This window comes from Pogoniulus pusillus, chromosome 17, assembly GCF_015220805.1.
Source record: "Pogoniulus pusillus isolate bPogPus1 chromosome 17, bPogPus1.pri, whole genome shotgun sequence".
NCBI lineage: Eukaryota > Metazoa > Chordata > Aves > Piciformes > Lybiidae > Pogoniulus > Pogoniulus pusillus.
Window position 1 is genome coordinate 9450507 of NC_087280.1, and position 22472 is coordinate 9472978.

General features: G+C 40.6%; 1 protein-coding gene across 1 annotated transcript in view; it reads left to right on the top strand.

Moving 5' to 3' along the window:
• The window catches only part of PRTG (protogenin), an 80009-nt gene that overhangs the window by 53838 nt on the left and 3699 nt on the right, over positions 1-22472 (top strand). The window contains exons 12-17 of the mRNA XM_064157102.1: positions 12592-12687; positions 13210-13396; positions 15536-15663; positions 16370-16540; positions 20094-20276; positions 22335-22455. Coding sequence (XP_064013172.1) covers positions 12592-12687; positions 13210-13396; positions 15536-15663; positions 16370-16540; positions 20094-20276; positions 22335-22455 — 886 coding nt within the window. The remainder of the gene's footprint in view (positions 1-12591; positions 12688-13209; positions 13397-15535; positions 15664-16369; positions 16541-20093; positions 20277-22334; positions 22456-22472) is intronic.

Consider the following 22472-nt stretch of genomic DNA (forward strand, 5'->3'; position numbering starts at 1 on the left):
ATTGCCCTTCTCTGGACATGTTCCAGCACCTCAACATCCTTCTTGAATTGAGTGGCCCAGAACTGGACACAGTACTCAAGGTGTGGCCTGACCAGTGCTGAGTACAGGGGAAGAATAACCTCCCTTGTCCTACTGGCCACACTGTTCCTGATGCACTTGTAGAACTGAATTAATGATGGGAAACCCTTTTAAGTGTACAAAGGAAGATAACTAGCTAAGACTTAAGTATCTGTATGTTTATTTTACTTAAGTAATCAGAGTGCTTTCCATCTTCTAGGCATTGTATAAACTTCTTATGTAGCAGAATCACACCATGATAATTTTGTTTTCCCCTTTACAATCAAGACAGTAACATAGCTAGGGTTTAACTCTTGAATGCACTAGGAAAGATAACAAAAATAACCGTGATTATGTGCAGTCTCCTGATGTTTATACCTCCCAGTTTGTTAATACAGTATTTTACATGCATTCACTGTTTGTTCTTCACAAAATTGTTCACAAAACAGAGCAGGTACAGCGAAAGAGTTAAATTACAACTGGTGTGTGGCCAAATATTTTAATACTACAACACTGCTTCCCATCAGAAGGGATTTTGATTACTAATTAAAAAACAATTAAAAGCTGAAGGAAAAATTTAAGCAAGACCGAATTCCCATGTATATAATTACAGAAAATACACACATAAAAAACACTCTTGGAAAAAGGGAAATTCTGTTCCAGGTTCTGCAAAGTTGTAGTTACCTTTCCATGTTGTTATTGCTATTCCCTGCATGCTTTAAAGTACAGTACCACTTATCTGTAGTAATTAATATTTATATTGAACACCTTGTAATCCATTTCCAAGTGGGGGAAAAAAATCCACTTTTCTCTTTACAGGATAACACAAAGTGTAAAAAAAATAGTAAGTGCTGCCTTGTCAGCCAGAAAAAACAAAAGATTTCCGGAAGTCTTGGGAAATCTGAAACCTTTCAAATTCTTCTTCTTGTCGAGATGCTTCTTTGGGTGTTAAACAACAGTTTTCTAGGTGGTTATTAGTACTCAGAACATAGTTACTTTGAGCAAGAGGTATGAGCTTCTGAACATACTGGGTCCCAATTCAGACTGCACGTGTTGACCCCTTTTACACCAGTTGCAAGATCCATCCATGGTGCTTTGAAGAATACTGTTCCAGAACTTAATTAAATAGTCTTCAAATAAACTATTAACATCCATTTAACTACAAGCAATAACAACATTAACTTGCACAGCAGCTGCCAGTAAGATGGGCTGAGGAATCCTTCTGCTGGACTGTTTTAGAAGAGCAGAGTCCTGGCCTGGAAAGAGACGAATGCAAGATGCCTTTGAAATACGGCTTTGGGTGGAATCATTGTGGAGGTGAAAATTTAGCATAATAGTTACAGGAAAGCAAATTCTCTTGATCTTCTAGATGGGCATTTGTGCTAAATTTAAGATCGCTGAAAGCATTCAAGAAGGACTATAGGGATGTTAGGATTTCAGACTTAATCAGCTGGTGCCAAACTGCTCTTTACTCTGTTCTTTCAATAAACTTCTCTGTTCAAATTGCTACCACCAAACCACTTGTGACTGGCCCATGCCAATGTGCCACTGAATAAAAAAGAGTGGTGCATATCACAGCCAAGGACCTTGCGGGATCCTGGATACCATCATTATTATTACAAATGGAAATTTTCTTCGGAGCATGTTTTAGCAGTCTGGGATGTGCTGTATGAAATTGTAAAGGCTGGAAATAACACTGCTGCACCAAACCACGGGGGAGATAGTTCAGCGTAATCTAAATGTAATTAAAATTAGTATCTTTGCTAAATGTCAGAGGTGCAACCAGACAGAAAGGCTGGAGCGAAGGAGGCATCTGAGAAGATACTGAGGGAAAAGTAACAGATGTGTTCCTGTATGGAGAGAGATACCGCAGTGCATAATAGCTGAGGAAACAAAGACCTGTGTCCTCATGCCACCACACTCCAGCTGAAATCACCTGATGAGCTTAAGGCATTTCAGTTGAACACAAGCACTACTGTCTGTCTTCCCTACTTCCTGGCTTATTGACCTGTGTAATTGCAAAATGTTTAGCATTATACGCTGAGTTTTCAATTAATAGTTTGCGTTAAAAAGTATTGTGCAAAGGAAGCTTGGTGCCAGCCTTTTATTTTAAGCTTTTTTAATGCATCTGGATTTAATTCAGCAAATGAAGTATGAGAGTTGTCATATTAGAAGCAGGAAATGTGTATCAGGCTAACTGGCAGTCTGCGACAAATGTGTTGGTTTAGCAAATGCACTATAAAACTTGTCAGCCTTCCAAGTTTACCTACCCCTCCACCCTGCAGTCGACAAATGAGTGTCAAGGTTTGAACTTCCTTAAGCTGTTGCTTTATTTCCATCCACAAAGTGTGTATAATAATAGTTCAGTGTTCACACAACCGTGCATGCCAGCAAGCCAAAAGATACAGAGTGCAGATGAAGTGTCTGTCTGCCTAGTCGATGCACCACCACAACCTGGTGTCTGACAAATAAAAGAGAGTGCTCCGTGAGCAGGAGCACACGTGGCCCTTGACACTTGCAATAACAGAATTTCCTCTGAAGTTTGGCCCCTAATTATAGATGCAGCTGGATACAGGCCGTGCAGCCAATATTTGCCTTAAGAAAAATACACTGGTGGTTTCTACTTGGGTCTGTTTTGTTTTCCTATTGTAACTGACTTGTTCTACTTGTAGCAATTTGAATGTGTTTTGAATGTGCAGTTCCTTGTCGCCCTCTCAAAAAGAGACAGGCTGATTGTTCATTGCCCTACCTGAAACTTCTACATCTTGCAGTCCTGCTTGTAACAGCACAACTTCTAAAGCGTGAGATCTGAGAAGAGTCAAGAGACCACAGATGTTTTTGCAATGAAATTGTGCACCTTGTGGGAAGTCACTGTGGTGCAAATAATGATAGATAGTGCTTTCCTTTTGTTGCACAAAAGGGTCAAAATGGCATAGGGGCTCCATGACAGACCAGCAAAAAATGTTGGTTCTGAGAGAAAATTTATTTTGTAGCTTCAGGGGAAAGTTTAGGTGCTAGAAACAGATTGCTTTTGCCATTGGGTAAAAATGCGTTGTCCTTAAGGTGATGCAAGATGTCAGCGTGTGTGTGTGTGTGTAGGGTGCCTAAACAGATGTTAAACCAAACTTGGCAGAATGCTTTCTTCATTGTGTTGAGATGCCTTTTCTGGGAGCATCCTCTCAGCATGAAGGTCAGCAAAACTGTAGTTTATTTCCTGCCTGCAATTCTGAGATGTTGGTCTTCATTGGGGAGAGAATCTTTTCAGTTTCTTGAAGGGGGCCTTTTATAGCACGTTTCTGTTTCTTGAGACATTCTTGGAGCAACATTTTGGGGGTGGGGTTGTTGTTTTGTTTTGTTCTGGTTTTTGCTTTCTTTTTTGTGGCCCTCTGCTGTAACGTTTGATTCACTAATGGTTTTTCTGTCACCCGTGCGTGGGTCAGTTGCCGTATGTAAGGAAACCTGTTGTGTGGGGTGGTATGTCCTGTTTGGACCACTGCATGAATTCTCGTTGGACATATCTGTGCTGGTAACTGGGGGTAATTAAGGCTCTGCTGGCTCCTTGGACAATCTTTCTCTCCTCCCCCCCTTCACCCCCCCTTCCCTTTCTTCTTCCAGAGATGGCCTCTCTACATAATTCCATTAAAGTGATTGTGCTCCGAGGGGTGGACTGAGGGGCAGTGCTCTCATCTTTCAAAGCAGGACCAATGAGCTATGTGCTTTCCACTGGGCAGCAACAAAAGAAAAGGTCTCTCAGAAGAAAAGACGAGTACAAAAGATCAAAATTAGGTGTTTGTCCGCGCCTCTGGTATTGCTTTCAAGTTAGTTTTGGAGGGCTCACTCTGAAAACGGTGAGCCAGGCTAGTTAACATAAGGGTGCCTGCTTTTTGCTTGTGCAGTTTAACAGTCCTCTAAAGCACAAGAGAAACGTGGGGACTGACTGAGAAATTTGCAGGCATCCTGGTGATGTTCTACACACATGAAATTGAGCAAACGTAAAATACTTGAGATCTGCTTCACTTCTTTTAAAAAGACTTGGAGACATTTAGACAGGTTCTTTGTTCCTGTAGTCTCCAAAAGACCAAAATGCTGCGTTTTGAGAATTCATCCTACCTCGCTGGCCCTCCCCCTCCCCCCTCTTTTTTTTTTTTTTTTTTTTTTTGCATGAAGCTGCTATTGCTGATGGTGGGCAGTAGGAGAGGTGATGTTTTTACTGCAAAGGAGTGTGAGATGTTGTTTGTCCTGGGGCCCTCTAAGGGGAAAGCTCAAAGCTACAAAAGGGATACAGACCCTTTTCAGATTTAGACAAATAAGCGAGAGCCATCCAAAGCCGTGGAAAGCCAGACCATTTAGCTAGATCAATTCTCATGTGTCATATGTTATAGTTTCTATCAAAATAAACTTTTACAGTGTCGTACAAAGAACAAATTGCTTAGTTTCTACTTCAGTTATTTGGTTTGCAAAGGAAAACATGAGTATCACAGACAGTCTTTGTTCCATCTGACTGTTTAAAGTTACCTCTAAATTGAAAAAGAAGCCCTGAGTTATAAAATGTTGGGGAGTTGCAACTTCTCAGACTATTTTAATCTGATATTCCAAAGCTGTTTTTAAAAATGTATGATCACTTGAAATTCTAACTCCTTTGAAAGCAGAGGTAGTGAATTATTATCTGAAGCTAGTAATAATGTTTAAAAATTATGTACTCAAAGCCTCCCCAAGGTTTTAAAAACCGTAATAGAATGGGATCACTAAACTGCATTTATTTGCTTAAAGTTACGTACTTGAGCAAGCTAAAAGGGCATTCTTAAAAAAGAGAAATAAAATCTAGTACTGAAAATCTGGACGAGAATACTTGCTTTTGAGGAGTACAGCCCTGAATCAGTGTCATCCTTCTACTTCCCTGCTTTGTGTGACTGTTTGGCTTGATGCGCTTCTGGCTGTCCCTTTCCTCTAGAACATTTGAAATGTATTTGCTTATTTTCCTAATAAGTTTCTGATGTATTTACATTACTTAGCTTCAAAAGTACATTTTTAAGGATAGTATTTCTCAGTGCTCTTCCTTTCCCACCCTTCCCCCATAATAATTTCCCTGGAACTCTGTTGCTTGGAGCAGACTTTGGCTAGCCCCAGATTCGATGTCAAAGGCCGTGACCCGATGTCAGAGCAGCCCATGCTGCTGGCCTCTTCTTTGAGTAATTATCTGGAGTTTATTGTGTTGAAGGGATGGGCTTGAGGGCAGTGCAGTCACCCTGGCAAAGCAGACCAATGAGCTATCCAGACAGACCGCTACCTAACAATGGACCTGTAGGTTACACAAAAAAATCCAGCAGCACAAAAGATTAAAATTTAAATGGACACTTGTCCACAGAAGTTTTGTCTTTTAGAACAAGCATTTTTTCGACTTTTGGAGTGTAGTGTGGTTTTGATGACTTGAAGTGAAAGGAAAGAAGTATTCTTTAAATTTACTATATAAGCTAGAATAAAGCTGAACTATTTTTCTTATCAGCTTCCCCAGCTGTTAAAAATCTCTGTGTTGGATGTAGCTTGAGAGGTTGTTTCTAGTTGCTGAACTCACCTCAAGACACTGAACTTTTTTGGTCGTTGGGCTTTTGTTTCTCTAGAAACTCTGCACAATCCTTATTATTTTAGAAATGTAAACAAGTCCCCAATGCTTTTTATTTTTAGCAGTTAATTCCTTTTAAAGTGCTAAGAATGGGGGTGTTCAAAAAAGGTATGAAAGTGTGTTTGGTATCCAGACTTAATGAGTCAGCAGTAAATGATAGTAAAATGTCCATTTTCTTTGGACTTTTCCTTTTTTCTCCTTTCTCCAGAGAAGACTTAAAACCTCTGAAAATCAAGATTGTTGGACTGAATGAAAGACTGCTGGGGGTGAACTTACTGTTCTGGAGGGGTGGGGGCAAGGGGAAAAGTTTCTTTCTTGATCTGATCTCGTACTCTTTTTTAATTTTATCTGTCCCTGATGTGTTGTCTCTGCTCTGCCTCCTCTCAAGGCATCCAGAGCTTCACAAACATGCAGCAGCAGCAGAAAGAAACAAGGACAGGGCTTTTAGGGGTTGCAATATTACATTCTCTTGTAACTGTTGTTGCTAAGTAATCTGCAATCAGATGCTTTCCTTAAAGAACTTGCCAGAAAGCCAAAATTTTGGTTATGTTGATATCTGCAAACATAGAGTCATAGAATCAACCAGGTTGGAAGAGACCTCCAAGATCATCCAGTCCAACCTATCACCCAGCCCTAGCCAGTCAACTAGACCATGGCACTAAGTGCCTCATCCAGTCTTTTCTTGAAGACCCCCAGGGACAGTGCCTCCACCACCTCCCTGGCCAGCCCATTCCAATGGAAAATCACTCTCTCTGTGAAGAACTTCTTCCTAATATCCAGTTAACATTTGATTTAGGACTCTTCACTTCATATTTGATCTTCATCTGAATGAAGAGTTATCCACAGTGTGTCTTCTGTGCACTGTGGTCTTGGAAACTGCTGTCACGGGTTTTACACTTGAATTTAATGCTCTACATTTACCTGTAATATAAAAATTGTATGAAGACAAATCATCATAATCTGACTGGGATAAATGCAGTTGAGTCTTTTGCAGAAAATTGATTTGAAGATAAAATGTAACCAGGGCATTTGCATTTCTGCGTGTTCCTTCAAGAAGGGAGGAGGGGATTATGTATGGATTACGACTTTTCATTGGCTGTGTTGTTAGTGTGGTGCTGCTTTAAGCTTAGAAAGTTTTAGTTATGTAATAGAAGTATTGAGAATGGAATTTTGGTTCCATTGTGAATATGGAAGTGGCTATATTGTTCTTGGTAACTTTTCCTAAAAGTTCAGTCTATACAATCCAAGAACGAGGTAGTTGCATTTAAAAGTACTTCACCAGCTGCAAAGTGATTAGAAGCACGTTTTGGGGTTTAGTTGTTCGACTGCTAATACAGGCATTAAGCCTTTGATGCCTCCAGCTTTTCCAGCTGTGTTCTTGGGAAGTGCATGAGGACACCATCTGGCAGTAATGAGGTATAACTCTACCAGATGGACCAGACCCGCGTTGGTAGGAGAGATGATCCTTCCTCTCCCCAGGTCACCTTTTAGGGAAATATTTTCAAAACAGAGGAACATTTTTTTCCTCCCAGTAGTGATAGCTGCTGCGGCAGTCATCCTAGCAAAAACTGGGCTTTCAGTGGATACATTTCAGAGGCCAGTTAGGGGTCAACAGAAGCACCATTTATTCTGTTGTGGAACAATGCCAGAGTGTTTTATGTGTTTTTGTGTATTTGTCTTAAGTGTCTCAGAAGAACGGAAGAGCTCAGTTTGAGAGACTAACTCAGTGGAATTCCATGGAAATACAGCAACATCCATTAAAACCAGTTCTGGCACAAAAAGATACCAACTCTGTAGCTGGTTTTGCCTACTGTTGCATGCGTGTTTTCTGTCTTTGAAAACTGGGTTCAGTGTGTTTAATCTCTGTTTAACAAACAAATATATATTATCTGAACATACTAAAATCTTCAGTTTTGGGGAAGAAAATGGAAACATCTGAATGTCAGTATTTCTGACTGACAGCTGCTTTGTATTAGCAACTTCTCACCTTATTGAAAGAGAAGTGGAAATTTTGAACAAAAGCAGGTCTGATGGCTGTAGGAAGGAATAATTAATATCTTTGAGCAAGTGTAATAAAACATCCATGTCCCAGTGAACTGTGGAGTGACAGTACTGCTAATAAATCTCAAGTCTCAATCCTTCACAATGTTTTTGAAGTTTTGTGCATTTTCGTGTGTCCAGGCAGATAAGCAGCTGTTGTTCTTCCTCCATGCTGGGAAATTAAACGAGTTATCACAAAACCAGGGCTGGAATATCTCAGTGTACTGTTTTTACAGCAATAGCATCACTAACTGCTGTGAACTGCCTATCTGCTTTCTGAGAAGCTGAATATCATCTCTAAGGTTATATCTCAGGGATGTAGTAAGACAGTAAAATATGCAAATCATTGTCATCCAGACTTTTACCTGACTCTTCAGCTACTGTAATATTTCATTTTTTTTCAAGTAACAATCAAATGACAATGTCTTAAGTGATAGCTCATCTTAGTGGTTTGTTTTTTGGTCTTGGTTTTTATTCCATGCTAATAATATTTTTCTTTCCCATCTCTTTGCAATAAAGTGCAAAACTTATTCATAGACTTGCAAACCAAAGAGAAGGCTCCCCCGTGTGCCTCGCTGCTGAAAAGACCTATCAGGGCTGACTGCAGGGGTGGCTGCAGTTGTGTATGGGAGAGTGAATGACAGGATATGAGATTCCAGAGGAGTATCATCAGGGAGCAATGACCTACCTACACAAACTGCCACAGGAAAATGAGGCTGATCCTACGTAAATTGCAAACTAGTGATTTTTGGGACAGTGTCTATTTTGATAATTTGTAATTAATCAATATAAGGCATAGTTAACTTTTCCCTGTTCTTTATTTTATAGACATATTATTACCAGAGGCAAAAGTTCTGCCTTGTGTTTTTAATGCTGACAGGGTTTGGTTATATAAAAAGGATTTGTGAAGTAGACCCATCGTGCTGCATACAGCTGTGCCAGCTTGTCATATCCAGCCTGTAGCATCTTTTAAGACAGTCTCTGTGTACTCCAGGGGCACACTGGCCTCTTGATTACTAACTGTGTAGTTTTTGCATCCTTTCCACCAACTGATGTAATAGCAATAAAAACACCTATTAACAAGCTGTAGGTGCTGTGACACTTAATTTTACAATAACCTAATGTCAGCAGCAGTAATAAAACCAAACTAATACATAGTCAATAAAAACAAATTGAAAAATTCAACCAGTTGGTAAACAGGCTGCAAAACTGCTCCTGTTCAGCATAGATCTGTGAGAGAGCCTTCAACCACTACACAAATGCTGGCAATTGCAAAAAAAATTAATGGCAGTGAATGGGTGTTAGTTTCAAAGAACTTTTTCAAATGCAAAATTGTAATCTTGATGTGATTTTGTTTTTTTACTTGCATTGGTATTGAAGGAGTTGAGTAAATTACTGCACCTAATTTGTTTCTGAATAGCAGTGATCTTCTTGGAAAGATGTGTTATTTCTGGTTCTGTTCTGAGGGTGGCCTCAATACTTGCCTGTTACTGAGCCACTCAAGCTTCCTGTTGCTGTGTAGGTACACGGATGGTGTGCACTAAATTTAAGTCTGCCAGGGCCCCAGGTGGCCATGCTATCCCTAATCTTTTGTGAATGATTTATGTGTAAACTGTACAGGTTGCCCATGCTAGGAAAGATAAGAAAGCTCCTGAAGTTTGTTTTCTCTCTAAGGATATGTCTGGCTTTGAATGTTTGATCTGACTGATGAACTGCCAGATCAAAGTGTTTATGCCGAGTTTGCACTGAGGTTGCCACTAAGGAGTAGAACAGATCATAAGGCTGTAAACAACACAAATAGTTCTTAAAAATATTCAAAACAGAGGCTACCTCAGATTAAAAGAAAACGTCTACCACTTTATAAAACAAATAGTGTGCAAGTATCTGTTTGGACTGGAGACAGGTCTTTGGCTGTTGGTTATCCTATTTTGCATATGGTGAAGTTGTGATCAGCATGGAAGAGCATCTCAGCAGGTACTTTGAATTGGTCTTCACTAATATTAGGCAGATCACCAGTGACCATTTATTTTGCTGCTCATTATAATGTCTTTAAAAAATGTTGTGTATTCTCCCTTTTAGATTATTTTAAAGGTCTTCTATGCCAGCACATAATGCAACCTCCTTAGTTGCTATTTCAGTTAAAGATACCAGCAGATGTTTTTTTCAGCCATAGTAGTGTGTGATAGCTTCAAAATTCTGGTGTTTTAGGAATGAACTAGTTTTGTTACTGAACTGGAACTAACCTTGAGTTTTTTTTAGGTGGTGGACTAGTTGAGAAACTCTTCTTAAACAGATTGTTCTGTATAAAGATCATTCTTTGCATTATACAAGAGTAAGATTAATGAAAACGTTGTGCTTTTTCTAAATGTAGTGTTACAGACACTTGTGATATTAAAAAAATGTGCTTTTCTCAAGGACATGTGGATTTTTTTTGGTGGGAGTTACACTTTTGCCTTTCTTCCACATTATTTGTTCTTTCCTCTCCAGTCAAGTGTTAATGAGGAATTGGGTTTAAAAAAAAAAAAGGAAAAAGCAGTGAGGATAAACAGATTTCACCGGCTCCTCATTCAGCTCAGCAGGGCACAAGACCTTAGCTATTCTTCATTTCACAGTGAAGGTGATCAGTTCTGGGTGACGACTTTCAAAGGGCACAGAGTTTTTGAAGGTGCTCGGCAGGATGATGAATTGTCATGTCTGTCATCCCGCGTCCTGCGGAAATGCAGCAGGGGTCTCTTCTGCAGGAACTTGTAAGGAAAAAGATGGACTGTGACACTTGGCTGGCTGGATGCTGCCTGGTTATGTGGAACCTGTTGAAGGATCTGCTAAACAGTACCTAAATTCACGTTTTTTTATGAAGAATGAATGCGAATCAGTAGCAGCCTCCAAAGCATAAGCCTAATGACATCCTTAACATGTCTCAGTGGTCTCTCTTTTTTAAAGTTTTGCTTTGCTTTTGAATATTTCACTTAAGCATTCAACTCATATAAATTACTGTCTATGTAAACACATACATGTGTGAAGAAGCCTGGAAAGCTCTGTAATTCTGCTTTGCTGAATGTGTGCTGTGATTCACCTCAGTAAGTCACCAAAGCATGACTTTGGTGTATTTAAATCACTTTTGAAGTGCAGTTATCTTACTGGTTGAGCTCAGTGTTTTTCACATGCCTTTTGTTTGTTGCAAAGTTTAAAGAGATTGCAGTGCTGTACATATAATATATCTTACTACTGTTCTGAGTTTTCCATCAAAGTTTCGTTTATCAGATGCTTAACATTACTCTGTCTGCTGGTATCCGTCTCCTCCTTTCCTGTGACTGTAATTTGTTGTCAAGAAACAACTGATACCACTTGTTAAAGTGATGCTGTAAAGTGAGAAAAAACTTCAGAGCAAATGAGAATTTAGTTCTTAAAACCCCAGTTTTTGACATTCTGACATTTATATTGTCTATTTGTGGTGTGAAAGTCTATTTGAAAAATGGGAGTGAGGTTCTCTTCACTACTCTACCATTAGTGTTAAACACATCAAAGAAATACTTTGATCCACATTTAAGAGCCTCTTTTACACCTATATTTAGATCTTGGTAAAATAGTCTTTTAAAGATGAACATACATAGAGGTGTAAACTTTACTTAGCAATGTCTCATTTAAAACTGTGGTTGGTAACCACAGCACAAAATGATTCTCTCTTTCAAAATAGATATGAAAGGATTTTACCAAATACATTACTCTGTCATTTTTACCGAAACATGGAATTGTTAAGGTTGTTTTGCTGGTGCAGAGACTGCAGAGGGAGCTAACGATCTGATGTAAACAAAAGTCTTGCTTGTGGGGAGCAAATGTCAGGGATCTGTGTCCCTGTTTATATTATGAGAAAAGCCATGTCAAATCTCAGCTAAAATGAGTAAGAGGAGAACTTCTGTGGAGTGGGATAATATTATGGTATTTTAGGGCAGGGAATTAAAGAAACAAATAAGACCAGCACCATTATATAATATCTGAACTTCTGCAAACCTTAATAGAAAGAAATAAGTTCATGACAATAGGAGCATGTCCTAATACCTACATCAGTACTGAGGTGAGGTTTAGCTGAACCCAAATGCAGCAAATGCTACCACCCTGCAAATCATTGTTGTGTGGAGGGGATCTGTTGAAAATGCCATCACAAGGGAGTAGGCTGCAGGGAAGCAGTTCAGCCATCCTGGTAGCTGGCTCTCCTAGCCTCCTGTGGGTGCCCCACACCACATCTACCTACAGAAAGCCCAAGGCCCCTTTCTAACTCAGTTCACTGTAGTAGTTTTTCACTTGGATCAAGGCCAGCGTGTCATCAGAGAATGGGAGAAGCAGCAAACTGCAACATGGGTACCCAGAAACATGGTCAGAGAAAGTGGAGTGGGGAGACCCTTCAAGCTAGAAACTGTGACTGGAGTATCTTAGAGAAGAATGCCAGAACCAGCTTTCAAGAAAGCATCCTGTGCTTTGTGTGCTGCATTCTGTCTTCCTGCCTTTGCTTTGATTGCCCTGCCTCATTACAGCCTGCTAGTCCAGAAATAAATGTTTTTTTTTCTGGACCTCATGATATTTAACAGATTTTTATTATAGACTAAAAGCACTTTCGTTATGCTGAATCATACTATTGAATCTAACTCAGTAGCTGTGAAGGTGTCATTTTGTTACAGACAGAAATGTGATAACTGTCCTATTCTCACTAATTTCTGTTTGAGGGTATCAGAAGCAAGACCTGAGATACCAGTCTGCTGACTTGGGGGAACAGATTTGGAACCAGATTTGCAGGAGAATCAAGTTATCTCACTAGCTGTAGAAGTCTGAAAATCCTGTTTTTTAAACTTGAGTCTCATTTTTCCTTTCTCTTGGTGCAGATCCTAGAAGAAAATATCATGTAAGGCTGCTGGCATATAACAGTATGGAAGAAGGTTATCAGGCTGACCAAACAGTCAGCACTCCAGGATGTGTCTGTAAGTGTTGTGGGTGCATGAAGAATTTATTAAGAGCTGAGCTGTTCCAAGATCTCAACAGCTGTGGTTTTAACCTATAAATAATCGATTTGGTGTAAAACAAAGAACCAGAAAAATCATATCTGGGCCAAATGCTGTCCTAGACATCTGCAGTGAGGCAGTCTGCTGTGTTCATGATCTGCAGCTGAGGAAACAAGATAGCTACCAAGCACATTTTCCTCTTGTATTGGATTGCCTGCATTATCTATCTAGTGATGTACTGCGTATCTTAGCAGAGTTTTATCTCTCTTCCTCATCTCTGCTTATAGTTTTGATTTTGTTTTTGACAAGTAAGACTACAGAAATAATATGTGGTGCAAATCAGATTAGGAGGGATCTTTAATAAGTTGAACCAGATTCCTGGTAGTGTTGGGTAGGGGCAGATTTGGTTCTGAACATGTGGGCTCAGACCTGTCTCTTAATCTTAGTAGCATCTGTATAGAGTCAGCAAAATAATTCACACCTCTTTTTTGTTTTAAACAGCTGTCCGCGATCGCATGGTGCCACCGCCACCACCTCCTCACCACCTCTATGCCAAAGCTAACACTTCATCTTCTATCTACCTTCACTGGGGAAAGCCTGCCTTCACATCTGCCCAAGTCATTAACTACACAATCCGCTGCAACCCAGTGGGGCTGCAGAATGCTTCTCTGGTTCTCTACCTTCAAACGTAAGTGCAGACCTACTAACAAGTCTCAGTTTCCCATTCCCAGTTCTATCCCAGAGTTTTTACTCTTCCTGCCCTCTGCAAATAGCCTTTTACTACAACTTTTATCTCCCTTAGAGGATTGTGTGATTTGCCCAGTGGCTGCATAGTTTGTTTCTTGGTTTACTTAACAATGTGTTCACAGAACAGCTTAATACTCTGCCAGTGATCTACGTGATAGATTCCTGCATGAGCTCTTGACTTTTTGATGGCTTTTTATCTAAGATTAATATGATGGTAAGGTCATCTTCAACAAAGCAAAACTGAATACCTTTGTCTGGGCAAAGATGGGACTTAGTCCCATCCCAGGTCTAAAGACTGGAAACAATTTTGAATTTTGAGGGTTTTAGCATGTTACTGTGGGAATGTCACATTGCTCAGTGTGTGGCAACCCTTTCAGAAGAAAGCTGAATATACACTACAGCTTGCTTTTGGAGAAGAAATTCCTGGGCTACAGAAGAGCAGAAAAGGGAAGAAATTCTGTCTAGGCTTAGTGTTCTCTGCCCAGTTGGTATGGGAGCGTAAGACTGCTTCATTGTGACTGTCCATGCTGCAGGCCATGGTGCTGTTCAGGGAACCCACAAATGTGTAGCTCTTTAGATACTTGAATTTACTCAAGCTTCCTAAATAAGAAATATGCTGTCTTAAAGGGTAGTTTCCATTCTAATATTGATGGTTTTCTCTTCAAAGAACACATCCCCTGCTGTATAATTTCAGACTTCATGATTAGACACAGTATAATCACCATGTAAAATTCTTAGCGTGCAATGGGGAGCATAGCAGTGAGTGCTGCTTTTTGTGATAGGATGAGAATGCTGCAAATACTGGTGACTGCCTTTGCAGTATGGAAGATGAAAATACTAAAGGAGATTTAATAAAGTAGTATCTGTAAAGTGACACCATTTTAAATTGAGATTTTTCTTGACTTCAATATGATCAACTAAAATTAACTCAGGCATATATGAAAGAATTTCTCTTACCCCAAGAGTCAAAATAAAGCAGAATATCTACAATTGACTTTGTGATCAAGTAGTAAACTGCAATGTTATAGTTAAGATAATCAATTTTACAATTAATAAATGACAAAATACAACTACAGTATGAGTATGAAACAGTCATATTCTACAGACATCCCCTCAGCTTGAGGTGCTAGAGGCCGTAAGTGGAAGTTGCACACACAGCCTGTGTCTGTCCTGTGAGCAGAAAGGCAGATCCAGGAGTTGCTGATGGAGCCAAATGCAGGTGCCTTCTCAGGTGTGATGGTGGTTGCTGCTTAAGTTTTACTGCAGCTTGAAGCATAGTGTCCAGTGGAGAAAAGTGGAAAGAGCTGAGCTGGAGATATTTACTGGTGATCTGGGCAGTAATATTTTTGGTCTTGCTTGTGCATCAAGTATCATAGAATCAACCAGGTTGGAAGAGACCTCCAAGATCAGTCCAACCTATCACCCAGCCCTATCCAGTCAGCTAGATCATGGTATTAAGTGCCTCATCCAGTCTTTTCTTGAACATCTCCAGGGATAGTGACTCCACCACCTCCCTGGGCAGCCCATTCCAGTGGCAAATCACTCTCTCTGGGAAGAACTTCCTCCTAATATCCAGCCTCTACCTCCTCTAGCACAACTTGAGACTGTGTCCTCTTGTTCTGTTTCTGGTTGCCTGGGAGAAGAGACCAACCCCCACCTGGCTACAATCTCCTTTCAGGTAGCTGTAGACAGCAGTGAGGTCACCCCTGAGCCTCCTCTTTTCCAGGCTAAACAACCCCAGTTTCCGCAGCCTCTCCTCATAGGGCTATGCTCCAGGCCTCTCACCAGCTTTGTCACCCTTCTCTGGACTCATTCCAGTACCTCAACATATCCTAAGAACCTTTATAAAAACATGAGCTAAAGTCCCTTGACAGCAGACTTAATATCCTCCAGAGAGGTCCAGGTTTAGCACAACTGCATTTTCAGGTAGACAGCACAGATGGACCACATGTCTGGACTTGAACTGAGTGGTTTGTCTTGAACATGGGGAATCTGCTCAGGCTAAGAGATATAATTTGAGTTTGGGATCTTGCAAGTCAGCTGCTGCTGTTAAATTTATGTTATTCCTTTCTCTGTACAGGTCAGAGACTCATATGTTAGTTCAAGGCCTTGAGCCAAAAACCATGTATGAATTTGCTGTTCGGCTGCACGTAGACCAGCTCTCTAGTCCATGGAGTCCAGTAGTCTACCATACTACCCTTCCAGAAGGTAAGGCACTAGGAGAACAGCACGTGGTCCTAGAAAGATTTGTAAACCAAAAGGCCTGAAAAATTGCTTATTTTAAGCTGTCTGTACAAGAGATACTTTCATCTGAGATACAGATAGTGCTTTTCTCAGAGATAGACAGACAAATGCTGTCAGGAAAGTTGTTCTGGAACTGTGAAATTCTTTCTCAAAATGTACCAAAAATCAGCAACAATTTTTATGTAAAAGGTACTTTGGCCATTAGCAACCACTGAATGAAAATAACTCCAATGAAAATATGTTTTGAAGAAGCATGGCTGATTCATAGGCATTATGAAAACCCCAGAAGTTTTAGAAACTGAAAGAATATTACACATTTATTGCCCTCACTGCTGGTTTGCTTTTCTGCCAGCTTGGTCAGTGAAAATCAGAAGCTTCAGTTTTGTGTTATCAGCATTGCAATGTCTGGCATGTACCTGTTCTCAGAGCGATGATGTGGGGAGTTGTCAGTAACTTTCTTTCTGTGGTGGAAGGAAATCTACAAAGTTTGGTTTTACAAAATCTAAGCTACTGACTAGATCAGAGTTAATAGGAGAGTCTCTCTCGAGGAGCACTATATGTTTGTTTACCTGTGATGTAGCAGTAGCCCTTAGGCCTGCACAAGCTTCTGAGCAACTTAATTGCATGTAAATTAGGTTATCCTAATAGCATTGTGTTACTGTTCTCGCAGCACCATCTGGCCCTCCAGTAGGAGTGAAGGTGACTTTGATAGAGGATGACACTGCACTGGTTTCCTGGAAGCCACCTGATGGTCCTGAAACGGTTGTTACAAGATATACTATCCTGTATGCCTCCAGGAAGTCTTGGATTGCTGGGGAATGGCAAGTGCTGCACAGAGAAGGTAAACTGAAAATAGAAACCGATGAACTGGACAATGATGCTACTTATAAGATGCTTTGTTACTTTCAGCTCCCTTGGACTACAGTAAGAGAAAGTCATATGAAGGTTCACATAAAAGTTATAATTAGTTTAGAATTATTCCATGGTTGTGATGATAATGTATTAATACTCAACTAATAGTCAGAAGTTGAGTAGAGAGGGCCTGTGTTGCTTTGAAGCTCAGTGTGTGCTTGTGCAGCAAAATGTCTCATAAATCCAATTACATCCATGTTAGTTGTGTTGTAACCATGATTGTGATGGTTTCATTTCATAAATGCACTCTCTCAGATATGAAGTCTCTGAGATGCCTTGCTCTCCAGAAACAAATTTATAAATGTGATTGTTTGGGTTTATATGTTTCTTTTGATCACTGCCAATCCAGTTAGCTCAGCTTGTTTAATGAACTTTACACTACTCCAAGTAAATTGCTCTGCAAGCTCAACTCTCTGGATCTGTTTGGCTGCTGAGCCCTAGCTAGCTAATCTAACAGTGGCTCAGGTATGGTGATATCATCTTCAGTCGCATCTGTGATTAGATTAGATACAGATATAGTCTCAGATTTAATAGACACTTTGCAGAATAATCCTACAACTTGAAGAATTGCAACAAGAACAGATTTCTGCTGTAGCCAGAAAAAAGGAAAAGGCTTTTACTGTTCAGTCAGTGTTCTTAAAGAGACAGAGGCAGTTCAGAATAGATAGTCTAATTACTACTAAGCCAAAGAGGGAAGTTCAGTGTTACAAAATCATATTCTTGAGTAGCTTAAGAGGATTGTCCAAGAAGTATTATTTCATTATTCTGTATTGTTCAATGGCTGAAAGTTTAGTTGTCAGCAGAGTGAGGCTTCCAATTTTCTGTGGAGCAAATTAATAAAACTTAATGAATGAAGATGTGCTCACAGGTGGCAATTCATTTTGCCATCAGAGAGAGTGAACTGTCGTAGTTCAAAGATGGCAGCTGAGCTTTGTGCTGCTTCTGAAGACAGGACAAAGAACTGGTAGTCCTTTTGAAAGGTGGTAGTGTTGCTTTAGCTTAAATAGAATGGTCAGTTGTGAAGAGTAACACTAAAATGACTATGATTCTTAAGCAAGATTAGGGAAAAATAACTACTCTCTGAAATATTAGTGAGGTCTGATTATTGGAGAAGATTGAGCCCATGGTTATTGCCTATAAAAACTGTTTAAAGAAACAGTGATATAAAGTTACCTCATTGAATTGTTGAAAGAAACAGAGATGTGAAGTTGCCATATTCAGGGGCCAATTGAATATTAATCTTTACTCTGTAAAAAAACCCAGCAGATCTAAATACACAGAGACCTGGTATCTGAAGAATAAACCTTGTCATTCTGGTGATGATTACACTGTACTTGTTCTACACAGCAAAGTGGCTGAATTGCTTTCAGGGATGTACTTCAGCTCAGCCAGGCTGTGAAAGTGAACAGCATCTCAAAAAGTATTTTAATTTAGATACTTTGGATGAGAGGATGATGATAGCAGTAAACTGAATACATTCAGTTGGAAGAGACCTCATCCAGTCCAACCCTTGACCCGGCACTGAAAGGTCAGCACTAAACCAGGTTTCTATACTGAAAGTGCTGGAGGGAATGAACAAATTGAGAGCTATAGATCTCAGTCTATTCTTTTGTCAATCAATGCCTGAGTCATTGATTTTGTGTTTTGACAGATATGTTAGAATTTGAGGTGTGGTATGGAATGAAGGCAACTTGACACATTAGGCCAATCCGCAATGCTCTCAAAGTACAGATTAAAAAGTCTGTGCAAGAAAATTAGTGTGTAGAGGTAAGATTTGGTAAATACTGTGACAGTCCTTCTGTAGGTAATTTGAAGTGGAAGCAGAATTTGGTCATTTGCCTTCATTCTGGTCATCTAGCCCCATGCAATAAATAACATTGTTTTGTCCTGGCACTAAACTTGTTCTGCAGAAAATTTGTGCGATCTTAACCCCATCCTTATTCCATACCTCCAAAGACACTCTTCCAAATAAAAAACCCATTAGACATCCCACCAAACCAAATCAAAAAGCACAAGCAAGCCCTACCACCTATAAAAGTCCTAGCATGGGCTTTAGTTTATGTATGAACATTTTTACCAATCCACCAACTTAAAACCCTCTAATTTGTCTGAGCTTGTCAGGCATGGCAGAATTAGAAACTGTAACTGCAGTTTGCAGCTGATTTGTGACGCAAGTTATCTTCCAGCTGCCTCCCCGCTTTTCTCTGGTTCTCTTCAAATGGATCAGAAGTTACAGCCTTTACACACTTGGAGTGCAGTAAATCAGGGCAAAGTCCTTGCTTGCTTTAGCAGTGCAGCAGATTTGAAAGGAGCTGGTAGGAAAGAGCCTGTAATATTGAAACGTGACCTTTTGCCCTTGCTGGTGCTAAATATTGCAGCTCCTTTGGTTACAGATACCTCACATTTTACTTCAAATGCTTTCAGCTAATGGGTGCTTTTTATGGAAGAGCTGAAATAGCTTTTGAAGTAGTTTCCTTTTTGCCAGAAGTATAATCTTTTCTGTCAACAATATAACTTTGTATTTTATAAGCTCTTATGATGCTATAAATTCGGGCTTCTGAAACAAGTTTGAAAGGTTGAAATTTAGAGTTAAGTCTGAGAATGTGAAAGAGAACAAGGGATAGATTTGGTCTTGTAACTGCTACTATTTAGGGAAAGAAAAAGAATGTATTTCTACGGGAGCAAGAAACACAAGCATTTTAGAAAGCAATTGCAATTTTAAGCAGCAGTCTGCAGTCTCTGTTCAGGTTCTCTCTGGCTTTGATAGGAGTTTTGCCTGTCTAAGGACAATGCAAGTGAATCCTGTTTATGTTCTTAATCTGTTTTTCCTGCCTTCAGGGACCTTAGGAAATGAATCTTTAGGATGGGAGAAAGACTTTTTGTAATATTTTTAGTAGCACAGCTTAGATGTGCAGTAATCAAGGAAGCCTACACAGGTCTGCATAGGGTTTAATTTTATTTTAAATGTGTGATAGAATGTACGCTTCCAAATCTGTCCTGTTTGTTTTACCAAGTAGACCCAAAATGTGATAGACTGAATTATTTTGTCATGACAATTTTCATTCACATTCATTGTACAGTGGATCTAGGAGAGGCCCATAGAGTAGTGTATGAGAGAGATCTAGCATCCTTCTTTCTGTGCTTGAGAATCTATCTAAGGCTTGGAGCTTTTCCTCACAGATATGACCAAAACATAAATGACATCACACTGAAATGCAGTTAGCACTAGGTTTAGGATTAGTATGCTCTGTATCATAGCCAATACTTTTGGTTTTGAACTATGTTGACACTTTACAGTGTGCTGTGTTCAAGCAGTTTGGTGAGAAAGGGTACAAGGGACAAGCAGGCAGCCACAGTGTTCGTTCTGTAACCTGCATGGAGCATGCAAAAGTGAGCAGTGGTGTTAGAAAGAAAGCGTAGGTCCTGATGTTTGTTTCCACAGATTTTGTCTAACTGAAACTGTTTGTCAAATCTTTTCATAGGAGCAATGACCATGGCTTTACTGGAAAACCTTGTAGCAGGAAATGTCTACTTGGTCAAAATTGCAGCCTCCAATGAAGTGGGAGAAGGACCTTTTTCAAATGCAGTGGAACTTGCTGTCTTGCCGAAGGAGACATCAGAGTCTAATCAGAGACCTAAACGCTTGGATTCGGGAGATTCCACAAGTCAGTAGCAATGTTTAGATTACTGCTGTCACAAGTACCAGGAAAAAAGTTCTCTGCTTGTTGTAGCTTGTAACTGCTTTCTGAGTATACTATTCTGCTAGGTGAGGCAGTCCCATCACAGTATCATCAGGGTTGGAAGAGACCTCACAGATCATCAAGTCCAACCCTTTACCACAGAGCTCAAGGCTAGACCATGGCACCAAGTGCCATGTCCAATCCTGCCTTGAACAGCTCCAGGGACAGCGACTCCACCACCTCCCTGGGCAGCCCATTCCAGTATCCAATGACTCTCTCAGTGAAGAACTTTCTCCTCACCTCAAGCCTAAATCTCCCCTGGCGTAGCTTGAGGCTGTGTCCTCTCGTTCTGGTGCTGGCCACCTGAGAGAAGAGAGCAACCTCCTCCTGGCCACAACCACCCCTCAGGTAGTTGTAGACAGCAATAAGGTCACCCCTGAGCCTCCTCTTCTCCAGGCTAAACAATCCCAGCTCCCTCAGCCTCTCCTCGTAGGGCTGTGCTCAGGGCCTCTCCCCAGCCTCGTCACCCTTCTCTGGACATGCTCAAGCTTTTCGATGTCCCTCCTAAACTGGGGGGCCCAGAACTGAACACAGTACTCAAGGTGTGGTCTAACCAGTGCAGAGTATAGGGGCAGAATGACCTCCCTGCTCCTGCTGACCACACCATTCTTGATGCAGGCCAGGATGCCACTGGCTCTCTTGGCCACCTGGGCACACTGCTGGCTCATGTTCAAGCGGGTATCAATCAGCACCCCCAGATCCCTCTCTGTCTGGCTGCTCTTCAGCCACTCCGACCCCAGCCTGTATCTCTGCATGGGGTTGTTGTGGCCAAAGTGCAGCACCCTGCACTTGGAGCTATTGAACGCCATCCCATTGGACTCTGCCCATCTGTGCAGGCAGTCAAGGTCCCGCTGCGGAGCCCTTCTGCCCTCCAACTCAGCCACATCTGCCCCCAGCTTGGTGTCATCTGCAAACTTGCTGATGACTGATTCCATGCCCTCATCCAGATCTTTTCTTATATATGAAACCATTTTGGAGGTTTTATCTCAGTTCAACTCTGAAGTAGTGTAATTCTTGTGTTTAGAAGTTGGAAGTCTCCCTTTGAAATGAGATGCATAACTGGCTTGAATTTTGCATCAATATCAACTTTGCAGCCACTCGTCTAAGGCATTTCCTTTAAGTCCTTTTTTTCATCTTGAAATACCAGTAGCACTGGGTCATTTAGAACCAGACAGCCCAGCAGAGATGGGACAGCATCTTAAATCTCTTTTGAAATCCGCTGATGCTTGGTATTCCAGCAACCCAAATGAACCTATCAGTGACATGTCAGCATGTATTTTCATCAAAGGATGTCCATCTACAGTAATTCAGGGAAACTGTGTGTTACCTTTTGGAAATTAAGGGCACATCAGTACTTTCTCCACATAAGAATGGAAGAACACACTGTCTTTGACTTGTTACAGATTTTAAAGCTATCTTGGGGAGACAAGAGCCAGTAATTATTCAGGTACATGAACCTTGTAATCTTTCCTTGTTGCTACATGTTGAGTTGAGATTAAAACACAGGGATTTTTCTTCCTTATGTTTTCTCCCTTTCTGGAATGCAGTTATATTTTAGGCCTGAATAAGCACATCAAGTCATAGCCTCAGAATCAGGTTAATAGACATATTGATGTCAAAGCATAAACCTAAGTGAACTTTCTTAGGTGACAGTGGCTCACTCAAGCCTTTTCCCTTTTTTGTCTAGTAGCACCCTGTCAGGAAGGGGTTGGAGAAAGCTCCTTTACTCCATGTTACAGGTTACCAAAGAGGCTGTGGCGTGGGGCAGTCCCTTCTTTTCCTCCCACCCCGGGGCTGTGTGCACTCCTTTGTTTGGCCTACCAGTATTTGCAGAAGTGTCAGAATGTATGACAGCAGTCTGGAAATCTCAAGAAAAGGAAGCATTTGTCTCTGTGGCTGTGACTCTAACCCTGTTACTTTCCTGTCAGGGAGCAGGGGCTATGTCTTTTTATTTACTGAGCCTTTATATCTTCTTTGCTATAGGTTATGCTGACTATTACCATCTGGACCAGAAATCAATGACTGGCATTGTTGTTGGGGTTTGCATAGCCTTGACTTGCATCCTTATCTGCGTCCTGATCTTAATTTATCGCAGTAAAGCCAGGTATGTTTTTGTTCTCA